Here is a 15,000-nt window from a genome sequence, read left to right on the forward strand (position 1 = left end):
CTATGGTCTATATGGACAATGGTATGTAAGGACTTTATCCTAAAATGCTTTTCAAAGTGTAAGTCATTATAATATCTCAGTGTATGTGTGTAAAGCAGTGATCTGACTCAAATATAACTTAAGAGGTCCTTATGGTTTATAGGGTCCTGTTTCAGTGTTGGGTTGGGATTTTATGTGATGGACCAACACAAAGTGGGCTAGTGTGTGTGTGTGAAGTCCCATGACTGTGCAATGGTCTATATGGACAATGGTATGTAAGGACTTTATCCTAAAATGCTTTTCAAAGTGTAAGTCATTATAGTATCTCAGTGTATGTGTGTAAAGCAGTGATCTGACTCAAATATAACTTAGGAGGTCCTTATGGTTTAGAGGGTCCTGTCTCAGTGTTGGGTTTATAGTAGCATCACTTCGGTTTATCAGAATACTTTGACCAGCTGCATTTGATCTGTATGTTAGTTGAATGTGTGGGTTTAAGTTCTTTAGTTACATATGTTGGATTGTGGACCCAGTCAAAAGTAATAATGAAATGCATGATATTTGCCTTTACATGACTAAGGACAAGTTTCAGTGGATTGTTTAAAACGCTTACATAAATAGCCTTGATTCCTTTCACATAATGTTAACAGGGAACATTCTTTAAGATATATCTTTCGGAAAACCGAAACAGAGCCAGTTCCTCTCTGTCCAATTCCGGCATTTAGTCAACCGTTTGAACATTTCATTTTTGACTGTGTTGGTCCCCTCCCTCGTTCTCGTTCGGGTGCAATCTATTTGTTGATGGTGATGTGCCAGAGCACTAGGTATCCAGCAGCATACCCATTACGCACCATCACCACTTAATCTGTAGTGCGCGCCCTGACTCAGTTTATCTCTATATTTGAAATCCCCTAAATCTTTCAGTAAGACCAAGGTTCTAACTTTTCATCTGTTTCAGCATCAGCCTACCATGTAGCCAAGGGGCTCTTGAGAGGTTCCACGCCACGTTGGAGTCTTTACTCCGTACATACTGTACACAGTTAGATGGAGACTGGGAAGAGGGTTTACCCTGGTTGATGCTGGGGGCTAAGGAGTGAAGTCAGGAAAGTACAGGCTTTAGCCCAAACGATCTGGTGTTTGGACACACAGTGCCTGGCCCTTTGGCTGTTTTGAAGGACGATTGGAAGAAGTCCGAGCCACATTAAACCAAAACAACAAACTTTCAGGCTAAATTTACTGGTTCACATGCAGTTGTTTAGCAAGTTTCAGACTAATACAGTCCTTGTGGGCTCCATCCCTCATGCAGTGGCAGAGCTTGAGGAAGATGTGTTGTCCACTACTGACAAATCCCTGTTAAACGGCAGGTTGTAGAATTAAACTCCTGTTGGTTGGAACAAGCGCAGGACTTGTATTGTTGGTGAGGACCAGTGGATTGTATAGGGGCCTAGATGCTATTTGTGTTTGGTGGACTTACTCTTAGGATGAGGTCATAATTTACCAACCTTTACCACGATTTCCATGCAAATCCTCTCCATTCTAATGTTTTCTAATTTCTAACCCTAAAGTATTATTACCCCTTGAACTTTTCCACATTTTGTCACTTAACAACCACGCACGTTAATGTATTTCATTGGGATTTTATGTGATGGACCAACACAAAGTGGGCTAGGGTGTGTGTGTAAGTCCCATGACTGTGTTATGGTCTATATGGACAATGGTATGTAAGGACTTTATCCTAAAATGCTTTTCAAAGTGTAAGTCATTATAATATCTCAGTGTATGTGTGTAAAGCAGTGATCTGACTCAAATATAACTTAAGAGGTCCTTATGGTTTATAGGGTCCTGTCTCAGTGTTGGGTTGGGATTTTATGTGATGGACCAACACAAAGTGGGCTAGTGTGTGTGTGTGAAGTCCCATGACTGTGCTATGGTCTATATGGACAATGGTATGTAAGGACTTTATCCTAAAATGCTTTTCAAAGTGTAAGTCATTATAGTATCTCAGTGTATGTGTGTAAAGCAGTGATCTGACTCAAATATAACTTAGGAGGTCCTTATGCAGGGTTCGACATAACGTATAGCCCGATGGCCCGGGGCCAGTAAAATCATATGCAGGGCAAGTTGATTGGCCAGTCACTGTCCCGCCCGGGACAGTGACTGGCCAATCACAGTTCAGTATCTTTTTGTAGACTACATCATGGTTCATTGAAATGCGCGTTCAGAGTCGTAATGAAAGCAGTGTTTATTTAAGAGTCAATATAATAAACCTAATATAAAATATATTTTTTAATGAAAGGCCAGTGGACAACCGATGCGTGGGCGTTTTGACAGGCGGAGCAACAAGCGGTTGCACTCTCGCTCCGTTGGCAGAGCTGCCTACCGTCCGCCTGCGAGTCGACAAATCAATCGACTTACTCTGCCTCCTTTCTTTCTTCCCACAGCAGAGGTTGAGGTGCAGAAAATGATAACTGCGCTTTTCCTTTATCTGCCGCCGTAATGTTACAGTATTTGCATCCAAGCCCCAATGGTAATACAAATGAGAGGCGTTATTTAAACGCTGTGAATGCGTCTCCGGTGATTGTGTCGGTTGTAGACAGAAACGAACGGAGGGACTCCGCTCACTGTACAGTTCCTATAGTCGCGCAGTTTGGCACTATGTTTTCAGGCTCGAGACATTCAATCAGATCGCGGAAGTCTTTCCCATTGAAATCGCTAACGGGGAGAATATCCCCGGTTATTATTTTAGCCACAAACCACAGTTCATCTGCGCGGCGGCTCACTCGCTGGCGAGATCACAAGGTGAAACGCTGCTGTGATCGGACGAAGGCATTGTGTGTTTCTAAGGTGATTTAACGTCATAGTCTTAGACGAGCGTTTAACTTATGCTGCATATTTTGCACTGCATTGTTTTTTATCAATAGTTTGAAAAAATGGTCCCACACCGGACACTTATGTGAAGCTGACACTTCATGGAGAAGTGACACTCCTGCAGCGCGCTCACGACCAGACGTGAACTCACATACACGGTGAAATCTCCCATTTAAAAAACGGCATAACCCACTGATTTTCGGATTTCTATTCTATTTTTAAAGTCAACTTGAGCGCAAGTGGACAACCGGTCATTCGGTCGACACATTCACATCCCTAATGCATATAGAGAAAGTAATAAAAACAGCCTACCACACCACAAAGAATGATCAGACCTTCATCTCTTATTTTTTTTTTATGTTTGAACATGACTTCTGCAGGTGAACTATTCATTAAACTGCCCAAATTCAAGAATAAAAACAACCATCAAACTACTGGACTTTAAAATACTGGCCGACTCTTTCAACATGCTTTCAGTTGTAGGCTTCTATCAATATGTTTGCCTGGTTTTATATTATGCGCAATATCAACATTTCATATAATTAACTAAAAGAAAAATAACCAAATCTAAAGGGAATATCTATACTGTTACAGTATAGATATTCCCTTTAGATCTGGTTATCTTTCTTTATTTTTCTAATACAGGTATTATAATTATTGACACTAAATTATGAAGAAAAAAAAAGTGTGTGCAGGGCCAGTGAAAATATACAAGGGGCCAGTAAAACTCGGATCCACTGGCCCGGCGGGCCAGTAGGAAAAAAAAGTTATGTTGAACCCTGCTTATGGTTTAGAGGGTCCTGTCTCAGTGTTGGGTTTATAGTAGCATCACTTCGGTTTATCAGAATACTTTGACCAGCTGCATTTGATCTGTATGTTAGTTGAATGTGTGGGTTTAAGTTCTTTAGTTACATATGTTGGATTGTGGACCCAGTCAAAAGTAATAATGAAATGCATGATATTTGCCTTTACATGACTAAGGACAAGTTTCAGTGGATTGTTTAAAACGCTTACATAAATAGCCTTGATTCCTTTCACATAATGTTAACAGGGAACATTCTTTAAGATATATCTTCTTTTTTCACTTTTTGTGTGGTCTTGATGAGGTATTGCCCCTGGAAAGTTCAGGGGTCACAAAGTCCCCATCCACAGCTGAAGATTGTACAGAGGTAAATCTGTATAAGATGATATTGTATTAATATGTTTGCATTAATGATCTTCAATAAGTCTTACACAATTATCCAATGCTGCTCAAAGCAAAGTTTTACCCTCATTATTTTTTCAAAAGTATGATTATTTCATTTATTCAAAGCCCAGTTACAGTGCCTTGCAAAAGTATTGATACCCCTTGAACTTTTCCACATTTTGTCACATAAGAACCACACACGTATGTACATTTATGTTCTTGGGATATTATGTGATAGACCAACACAAAGTGGCACATAATTGTGAAGTGGAATGAAAATGATACTTTGTTTTCAATACTTTTTATAAATACAAAACTGAAAAGTGTGGCGTGCAAAAGTATTCAGTCCCCCTGAGTCAATACTTCATAGGACCACATATCGCTGCAATTACAGCTGCACGTCTATTGGGGTATACAGTATCTCACAAAAGTGAGTACACCCCTAACATTTCTTCAAATATTTCATTATATCTTTCCATGGGACAACACTGAATAAATGACACTTTGATACAATGTTAAGTCGTCAGTGTACAGCTTGTTTAACAGTGTAAATTTACTGTCCCCTCAAAATAACTCGACACACAGCCATTAATGTCTAAACTGCTGGCAACAAAAGTGAGTACACCCCTAAGTGAAAATGTCCAAATTGGGCCCAAAGTGTCAATATTTTGTTTTGCCATCATTATTTCCCAGCACTTCCTTAACCCTCTTGGGCATGGTGTTCACCAGAGCTTCACAGGTTGCCACTGGAAGGCTCTGCTGAAAGAGAAGAAAAGAGCTTTTAAGTCTGGCGCTAAAAGAGGTGCAAAAACGACTGAGGAGAGCGATACGACAGGCTAAGGCTCGCTACAGGGGCAAGATGGAAGAGCAGCTTAGCAGACAGGATGCCAGGGGCGTTTGGTCTAGCCTTAGAACCATCTCAGGCTTCAAGCCAACGCCCGTCCAGCCGGTGGGAGACCAACAATGGGTCAATGATTTGAATAACTTCTACCTAAAGGCTGTAACATACTCCGCGAGAAGAAAGAACAAAGTTCTCGGTGACAGAGCTGCGAGAAGAAAATGACGTCATTTTCTTCTCTCAGCTCTTGTTTAGCTGTTCTCGCAGCTTGTTCTCGACACATCACCCGGGCCGAACTTTCTTCTCGCAGCTTGTCCGAGAACTATTGTGTGATTGGTCAGTCTGAAGTCAATGAGGAAAGCGAAGTGAAATCAGCTGGCGCTACTGAGTCAAATTTCCATGGTAACAATGCGCCGCGGTGAGGAGTTCGGCAGTTGAGTTCTCGTGAAGTATGTAATGTCAGACCAGAAAGAACTTCTCGCAGCTCTGTCACCGAGAACTTTGTTCTTTCTTCTCGCGGAGTATGTTACAGCCTTTAGGTTCAATCAACAACCCGCCCCACCCCCTGCACTGCTGCCCCCCCCTACCCCTGTGGCTGAGGGACAAAGCCCCTCATCTGCAGTCGTTAACACCTCTGCCACTGCCACACGGCCCATCCACTCACCCACCACCAGCTCCCCCACCCCTCTCCTCCACTCACCCACCACCAGCTCGCAGCCCGCACCCCTCTCCTTCACAGACACCGAAGTGAGGAGAGAGCTAAAAAAGATTAAGGCGCGGAAAGCGGCGGGCCCGGACGGGATCAGCTCCAGACTTCTGCGATCCTGCGCAGACGAACTGTGTGGAGTTATGGGGCGCGTCTTCAACCTGAGCCTCAAGCTGAGGTCGGTACCACAGCTCTGGAAGACCTCGTGCGTGGTACCAGTGCCCAAGACACCACGGGCCAAAGACCTCAGCAGCTTCAGGCCGGTGGCTCTCACATCCCACCTGATGAAGACCCTGGAGAGGCTCGTTCTGGGCCACCTCCGCTCCACGGTGAACTCAGCGATGGACCCGCTGCAGTTTGCCTACCGGCCCGGCATCGGAGTGGAGGACGCCATCATCTCCCTCCTCCACCGTGCACTGTCCCACCTGGAGAAGCCCGGCACCGCTGTGAGAATTCTGTTTTTTGATTTCTCCAGCGCCTTCAACACCATCCAGCCGAGGCTCCTGAGGGACAAGCTGGAGGCGGCGGGAGTGGACAACGACTTGGCTGAGTGGATCCTGGACTACCTCACAGACAGACCTCAGTTTGTGAGATCCAGGGACTGTGTGTCTGAGATCCAGACCTGCAGTGTGGGGGCCCCCCAGGGGACCGTCCTCGCACCATTCCTCTTCACCCTCTACACTGCAGACTTCAGACACAACACCGACAGCTGTGTCCTGCAGAAGTTCTCTGACGACTCTGCCATCGTCGGACTCATCACTGAGGACGACGACGCAGAGTACAGAGGACTAACGCAGGACTTTGTGGACTGGTGTCAGCGGAACCACCTCCTCATTAACGCGGGGAAAACCAAGGAGATGGTGGTGGATTTCCGCAGACGCCACTCTGCTGCCCCCGCCCCAGTGAACATCCAGGGACGGGACATTGAGAGAGTGGACTCTTACAAGTACCTGGGTGTTCATCTGAACCACAAACTGGATTGGACTCATAACACGGACGCTCTCTTCAGGAAGGGCCAAAGCCGGCTCTACCTCCTGAGGAGACTCAGGTCTTTTGGAGTACGGGGGCCTCTCCTGAAGACCTTCTACGACTCTGTAGTGGCATCAGCCATCTTGTACGGAGTAGCCTGCTGGAGCAGCAGCATCACAGAGAGGGACAGGAAGAAGCTGGACAAGGTCATCAGGAAGTCCAGCTCTGTCCTGGGCTGCCCCCTGGACACAGTGCAGCAGGTGGGGGACAGGAGGGTCCTGGACAAACTAACATCCATGCTGGACCACGACTGTCACCCCCTGCAGGACACTGTCTGCTCTGGAGAGCAGCTTCAGTGACAGATTGATTCACCCTCGCTGTGTGAGGGAGAGATTCCGCAGGTCTTTCCTTCCTGCTGCGGTCAGACTGTACAACGAGAACTGCTGACCCTGTACATGTCATTCACCTGTATATACTGACATCATGTGCAATACTGTAACTTGAGAACGTGCAATAATGGTGCTACATGTGTCACTGTCACTTTATTATTTATTCTGCCCATATCCTGCTAACTCACATAGTTATAGTTTATATTTATACAAAGTTTAAAGCTAAAACATAAGCTTATACAAAGTCTAAAGCTATATAAGCATTTACAGCTATTGCTGTGCCCTCTGTGTGCTCTTTACTCCTGTGTGCTCTTTACTCCTGTGTGCTCTTATTCCTGCTCTAATGTGTGATGCAACACCGAAATTTCCCCACTGTGGGACGAATAAAGGATATCTTATCTTATCTTCCACCCATTCATGACGACATCAAGTAGCTGGTGGATATTAGAGACCTGGCGCTCCTCCATCTCCCGTTTGAGGATGCCCCAAAGATGCTCAATAGGGTTGAGGTCTGGAGATATGCTTGGCCAGTCCATAACCTTTAGCCTCACCTTTTTTAGCAAGCCAGTGGTCGTTCGGAGGTGTGTTTGGGGTTGTTATCATGTTGCAGTACTGCCCTGCGGCCCAGTTTATGAAGAGAGGGGATCATGCTCTGCTTCAGTATGTCACACTACATGTTAAAATTCAATGAACTATAGATCCCCAGTGCTGGCAGCACTCATGCAGCCCCAGACCATGACACTCCAACCACCATGCTTGACTATAGGCAAGACACACTTGTCTGTGTACTCCTCACCTGGTTGCCGCCCTACACTCTTAACACCATCTGAACCAAATAAATGTATCTTGGTCTCATCAGGCCACAGGACATGGTTGCAGTAATCCATGTCCGTAGTCTGCTTGTCTTCAGCAAACTTTTTGTGGGGTTTCTTGTGCATCAACTTTAGAATAGGCTTCCTTCTGGGACGACAGCCATGCAGACCAGTATGATGCAGAGTGCGGCGTATGGTCTGAGCACTGACAGGTTGACCCCCCACCCCTTCAAGCCCTTCAGCAATGCTGGCAGCACTCATAGGCTTTTTTTCCAAAGCCAACCTCTGTGTCTGACGCTGACCATGTGCACTCAACCTTCGTAAACTGGGCCGCAGGGCAGTATTGGAACATGATAACGACCCACATCCAAACGACCACTGGCTTGCTAAAGAAGCTGAGGGTAAAGGTTATGGCTTGGCCAAGCATGTCTCCAGACCTAAACCCTATTGAGCATCTTTGGGGCATCCTCAAACGGAAGGTGGAGGAGTGCAAGGTCTCTAATATCCACCAGCTCTGTGATGCTGTCATGAATGGGTGGAAGAGGGTTCCAGTTGCAACCTGTGAAGCTCTGGTGAACTCCATGCCCAAGAGGGTTAAGGCAGTGCTGGGAAGTAATGGTGGCCACACAAAATATTGACACTTTGGGCCCAAATGGGACATTTTTTCTTAGGGGTGTACTCACTTTTGTTGCCAGCAGTTTAGACATTAATGGCTGTGTTTGAGGGGACAGTAAATTTACACTGTTATACAAGCTGTACACTGACTACTTTACATTATATCAAAGTGTCATTTCTTCAGTGTTGTCCCATGAAAAGATATAATGAAATATTTGAAGAAATGTGAAGGGTGTACTCACTTTTGTGAGATACTGTATCTAGAGACTGGCATTTTCGCCCATTCTTCTTTTTAAAATAGCGGAGAGCGTCTGAACAGCCATTTTTAAGGCTTTCCAGAGATTCTCAATTGGATTGAGGTCTGGACTTTGGCTGGTTCATTCTGACACATGACTATGCTTTGATTTAAACCATTCCATAGTAGATCTGGCTGTATGTTTAGGATATTTAACCTTCTGGAAGGTGAACCTCCGCCCCAGTCTCAAGTCTTTTGCAGACTCTAACAGGTTTTCTGCCCTGCACTTGGCTCTATCCATCTTCCCATCAACTCTGACCAGCTTCCAAGTCCCTGTTGAAGAAAAGCACCAAGGATTTTTCTTCCATAGAGACTTTTTTGGCGCCCGCCAAAGAGGATTTATCCAGCGCCAAAGGAAAATCACCAGTGCCAAAATTATAAAGATTGAGAATAAATATAGCAATTTAAAACCTTTTCAAATTGAGCACAATTTAGTTCATCCTTCTTGTAGCAATAACTCAAATTTCAATTTCTATTACTATTACAGCTTCCCTCAATCATGAAAACAAAATAATTGTTATTAAACTATCACTGTTTCCCACGCCGTGACATGCAGGCTTTTAAATTCAGTGAACCCTTTCAGCCGTGCGCTCCACTCGGCCCCTCCCTCACCTGATAGTTTAGCTTTCGGCTGGTCCAGAGAGTAGGAGGGAGATGTTGCGCATCGCCGGGTGTTTTGAAACATTACTAAAAGACGGAAGATAGTCAGCCTTTGGTCGAGAGGAAAGGTAAAACTAATTGTGTTGTCTGGAAACACTTCAGACTCAGAACAGACTAAAATAATGTGCAAGATAAGTCACACGCGTCCAGCATGACAACCACCCTAAACATTCAGCCAGATCTACAATGGAATGGTTAGATCAAAGCATAGTCATGTGTCAGAATGGACCAGTCAAAGCCCAGACCTCAATCGAATTGAGAATCTCTGGAAAGACTTGAAAATTACTTTTCTTTTATAAAGATTTCAGCTGTGGATGGGGACTTTGTGACCCCTGAACTTTCCAGGGGCAATACCTCATCAAGACCACGCAAAAAGTGAAAAAAGAAGATATATCTTAAAGAATATTCCCTGTTAACATTATGTGAAAGGAATCAAGGCTATTTATGTAAGCGTTTTAAACAATCCACTGAAACTTGTCCTTAGTCATGTAAAGGCACATATCATGCATTTCATTATTACTTTTGACTGGGTCCACAATCCAACATATGTAACTAAAGAACTTAAACCCACACATTCAACTAACATACAGATCAAATGCAGCTGGTCAAAGTATTCTGATAAACCGAAGTGATGCTACTATAAACCCAACACTGAGACAGGACCCTCTAAACCATAAGGACCTCCTAAGTTATATTTGAGTCAGATCACTGCTTTACACACATACACTGAGATACTATAATGACTTACACTTTGAAAAGCATTTTAGGATAAAGTCCTTACATACCATTGTCCATATAGACCATAGCACAGTCATGGGACTTCACACACACACACTAGCCCACTTTGTGTTGGTCCATCACATAAAATCCCAACCCAACACTGAGACAGGACCCTATAAACCATAAGGACCTCTTAAGTTATATTTGAGTCAGATCACTGCTTTACACACATACACTGAGATATTATAATGACTTACACTTTGAAAAGCATTTTAGGATAAAGTCCTTACATACCATTGTCCATATAGACCATAGCACAGTCATGGGACTTACACACACACCCTAGCCCACTTTGTGTTGGTCCATCATATAAAATCCCAATGAAATACATTAACGTGCGTGGTTGTTAAGTGACAAAATGTGGAAAAGTTCAAGGGGTAATAATACTTTAGGGTTAGAAATTAGAAAACATTAGAATGGAGAGGATTTGCATGGAAATCGTGGTAAAGGTTGGTAAATTATGACCTCATCCTAAGAGTAAGTCCACCAAACACAAATAGCATCTAGGCCCCTATACAATCCACTGGTCCTCACCAACAATACAAGTCCTGCGCTTGTTCCAACCAACAGGAGTTTAATTCTACAACCTGCCGTTTAACAGGGATTTGTCAGTAGTGGACAACACATCTTCCTCAAGCTCTGCCACTGCATGAGGGATGGAGCCCACAAGGACTGTATTAGTCTGAAACTTGCTAAACAACTGCATGTGAACCAGTAAATTTAGCCTGAAAGTTTGTTGTTTTGGTTTAATGTGGCTCGGACTTCTTCCAATCGTCCTTCAAAACAGCCAAAGGGCCAGGCACTGTGTGTCCAAACACCAGATCGTTTGGGCTAAAGCCTGTACTTTCCTGACTTCACTCCTTAGCCCCCAGCATCAACCAGGGTAAACCCTCTTCCCAGTCTCCATCTAACTGTGTACAGTATGTACGGAGTAAAGACTCCAACGTGGCGTGGAACCTCTCAAGAGCCCCTTGGCTACATGGTAGGCTGATGCTGAAACAGATGAAAAGTTAGAACCTTGGTCTTACTGAAAGATTTAGGGGATTTCAAATATAGAGATAAACTGAGTCAGGGCGCGCACTACAGATTAAGTGGTGATGGTGCGTAATGGGTATGCTGCTGGATACCTAGTGCTCTGGCACATCACCATCAACAAATAGATTGCACCCGAACGAGAACGAGGGAGGGGACCAACACAGTCAAAAATGAAATGTTCAAACGGTTGACTAAATGCCGGAATTGGACAGAGAGGAACTGGCTCTGTTTCGGTTTTCCGGTCAACTGACACTTATGACACATTTTAATGTACGATGCAACATCTCTCTTTAGAGGAGACCAAAAAAAAGAATACAAAATGCGATCATATGTTTTACGGACACCCATATGTCCACACTAGTCATGTGACACTTGCAAAAACAAACTACGAAATTTGGAAGGCACAAAAATCTGGAAAATAGGATCTCCAACAAAATCAGGACCATGTGGCACCCATGTGCGTCTTCAAAGCAAGATATTGACTTTCATGCATCGCTAATGAAAGCCTTCCTATATCGCGCCGCTTTTGTCTGATGTAGTCGTGTTTATTTTGATTTCTTCCGTATTCTACAAACAGTCCAGGAGAGGTCCTGGGCTATGTGTGTCCCAGTGAATTTGAAGGACACCCGCTGAACACAGTCCCCATTGATGCTCAGTTGGGCTGGTTCCCCCTTGTGTTCCCTGAAGTCTATGATCATCTCCTTGGTTTTGCTAGTGTTGAGCAGCAGGTTGTGTTCCGATCACCAACGTGCAAGCCTTTGTGTGCTCCAGGGCATCTTGCTCAGAAGTCAGTTCCCGATTTTCCATAAAAGCTTTGCTTCAATATCCCAAATTGTAAGTAGGGATGCACCGAAATGAAAATTCTTGGCCGAAACCGAAACCGAAAAGAAAGAGGCTTTTGCAGTTTTGTTTGTTATTTAGTCAATTATTTCAACATTGCATACATGAACTCCCACATGTTCTCCTCAAACACAGGTTGAGTTGCTTTAAAAAAACTGCACCACAGCTGCCACCGTAATGTTCAGACTTCAGAATTTGCATTAAAGTCCTGATTATAACAATGAGAGGCTTTAGAAGATGTCCATGCTATGTGATTGTAACATTTTCGTCTGTAGACTGAAACTAACGGGGGGAGGCGGCTCACTGGACATAGTATATTTAGTCGCGCTGTCAGTTTGCCGACATGGCTCTGTGTATTCAGGCTTGAGAAATGCAATCAGATCGTAGGAGCCTTTTCCCCCCAATAGCGCTAACGGACAGGATATATCCGGTTATCATTAGCTGTCAAACTAAAAAAAAAATTGCGCGGCAGCCCTCACTCGCGCAAGGCTTTTGTGTTTCTAAGGTGATTAAACATCAGTCTTGGACTAGAGTTTTAACTTTATGCTGCATAAAGCATTGCACTGTCTGCGCCGTGTTTCATCCAGTTTGAAAAAATGCTCCCACACTGGACTCTGACATTGTCATGCACGCACCTTACAGACTGCTCCTGCTGCGCGCTCACAAACAGACGTGGACTGGCCTACACGGTTACGTCTCTCTTTTCTGCCATTTCCTGGTTTACAGGAAGCTCTTTTAAAAACATATTTCCTTAGTGTCATTTAGTTCGTAAATTTTCAGTAATTTTGTTCGGCCTTTTAACTGTTTCGGGCCGAAACCGAAAATGACTTATTTTGCCATTTTCGGTGGCCGACTGTTCGGTGCATCCCTAATTGTAAGCAGAAAGAGTTGTATGGGTAGCCAAAACACAAGCAGACATTTTTCGTCTCTTCTGTTCTTCAATGAATTATTGTTACTTTGTTCACTAAAGCTCACGTGTGTCTTCATATTTGTAACATATCTGATTCACATCTCACGTCTCACTTCCTCTGTGATATTTATACTCTGAGGATTATCATTAATCTGTGATGTCATTTGGCCGACAATCAATCAGACATATTTTGTGTAGTCGTTATTCCTATGCCTTAAGTTTTTTTCTATACAGCCACCATGATATAAACATGTCTTTTTAGATTAAGCACTAAAGCAATTAGAATTATTTTTCAAATTCATGACACTTGCATTATGTGATAGGATGTTGTCCAGCAGTTACAGGCCGTAATCTACCTTTGTCACAATTGTGACATTTAAGATTAATTCTAATAAAAATGGAAAATTATCATTATAATTTAAACAATTTATTTGGCTTTGAAAAAAGGTTCATATTTAGATGGATGAAAAATAAAAAATAAAAAGGCTTAATGCAAAATTAGAGTGTAAAATACAAAGAGGCAGACTAAAGCTAATTGTGTTCATGGTCATGGCACTTGTGTTGTGTGAAAGGCTGAATTCTGACTGTTACAAGGTTTCAAATGTATCAACAATGTAACAACTCATGACTGTCCCAATAATGCTGTGTGCTGTCAGGTGTATTTATGTTAATGAGGGGGCGTTTTCAAAAGTGACATCATGGTCCCGATAATGTTTTTTAGGTCCTTATAAGTCACATATTTGTCAGAAAGGGAAATGTCTGCATAAACCACAATTTTGTCATGGTGGTGTGTATGTAGGTTGTAAAGGTGGTATCTGAAATCTAAAGTGAGCTGATTTTTTTTCAGATTTTTTTGAGTGCTTTTATCTTACTCCCTTAGCTCTAGGACCTCTGGAAAGGGTAGTCCATCTATACCACAACCGGGGCTGGTTTGGAGAAACAGTCCAGCCAAACCATATATACCAACATGTGTGTGTGTGTGTGTGTGTGTGTGTGTGTGTGTGCGTGTGTGTGTGTGTGTGTGGTTGAAAATGCCCCGTTTAGATCAGATAGTGTGTGTGTGTTTCTATATGTGTGATTATGCTGATGAGTGCAGTGCAAAAAACAGAGTTTGTTTATGTTCCTCAAAGACACTCACACATTGGACTGGTGTTGCAACAGTGTATGCCAGCTCACGTCATAGTCACAAAATATTTCACTTATTTTTTGGGGGGATTGTGTGTGTGTGTGTGTGTGTGTGTGTGTGTGTGTGTGTGTGTGTGTGTGTGTGTGTGTGTGTGTGTGTGTGTGTGTGTGTGTGTGTGTGTGTGTGTGTGTGTGTGTGTGTGTGTGTGTGTGTGTGCTGGAGAGGCCCTCATACTTCACAGCTAAAAGTTTTTAGGGTTTGGACTTTTTCAGTTTGTTTGCCTTTTATGGAATATTTAGACCCCCACCCTAACAGCTAAGTTGTTTAAAACAGGCTATACTAGGGGCTGCTCCGGTGGCGTAGTGGATAGAGCGCGTACCATATCGGCTTCGGCCTTTGTTGCAGTGGTCGCGGGTTCAAATCCGACCCGTGGACCTTTACTGCAGGTCATCCCCCCTCTCTCTCTCTCTCTCTCTCTCTGTCTGTCTCCCCATTTCAACTCTGTACAAGTCTAATAAAGCTTGAAAATGGCTAAATATAATCTTTAAAAGGGAAAAAGACTGGCTATACTGACAGGGAAGAGGCTAAACTGTCAAGCACAAGTAGAAAAGTGTTCTGCACAAACATATCTCAATAGACAACAAGGTGTTTGATGTGCAATCGGGCAGAGGGCGCCACATGGAGCCAGCTAGCCCCCACCCCCCCCCCCCCCTCACCTCCACAAGCTCCCTGACATTGACACACACACACACACACACTTCTCCTCAGAAACAGCTGACGTTTTAACAGGCTTACAACAGCTGACATGCTACAGGTGGGGCAGAGGGGACCCTTCATAAGCCCTCAACCCCTCCCCCCCTCCGTTTAGTGCCCGGCTCATAATTCCCTAACACACACACACACACACACACACACACACACACACACACACACACACACACACACACACACACACACACACACACACACACACACACACACACACACACACACCT

At 43.8% G+C, this 15,000-nt stretch overlaps 1 protein-coding gene across 1 annotated transcript in view; it reads left to right on the plus strand.

Annotated features, from left to right (window-relative positions):
• Window positions 1-11,016: 11,016 nt before the first annotated feature.
• Window positions 11,017-15,000, plus strand: part of LOC307270338 (ammonium transporter Rh type B-like) — a gene marked incomplete at both ends in the record, with an annotated part of 75,448 nt that continues 71,464 nt past the window's right edge. The window contains one exon of the mRNA XM_080054226.1: window positions 11,017-11,076. Within this exon, the coding sequence (XP_079910352.1) occupies window positions 11,017-11,076 (60 nt within the window). The remainder of the gene's footprint in view (window positions 11,077-15,000) is intronic.

This window comes from Ammodytes marinus (assembly GCF_949987685.1).
Source record: "Ammodytes marinus genome assembly, contig: scaffold_94, whole genome shotgun sequence".
Classification (NCBI taxonomy): Eukaryota; Metazoa; Chordata; class Actinopteri; order Uranoscopiformes; family Ammodytidae; genus Ammodytes; species Ammodytes marinus.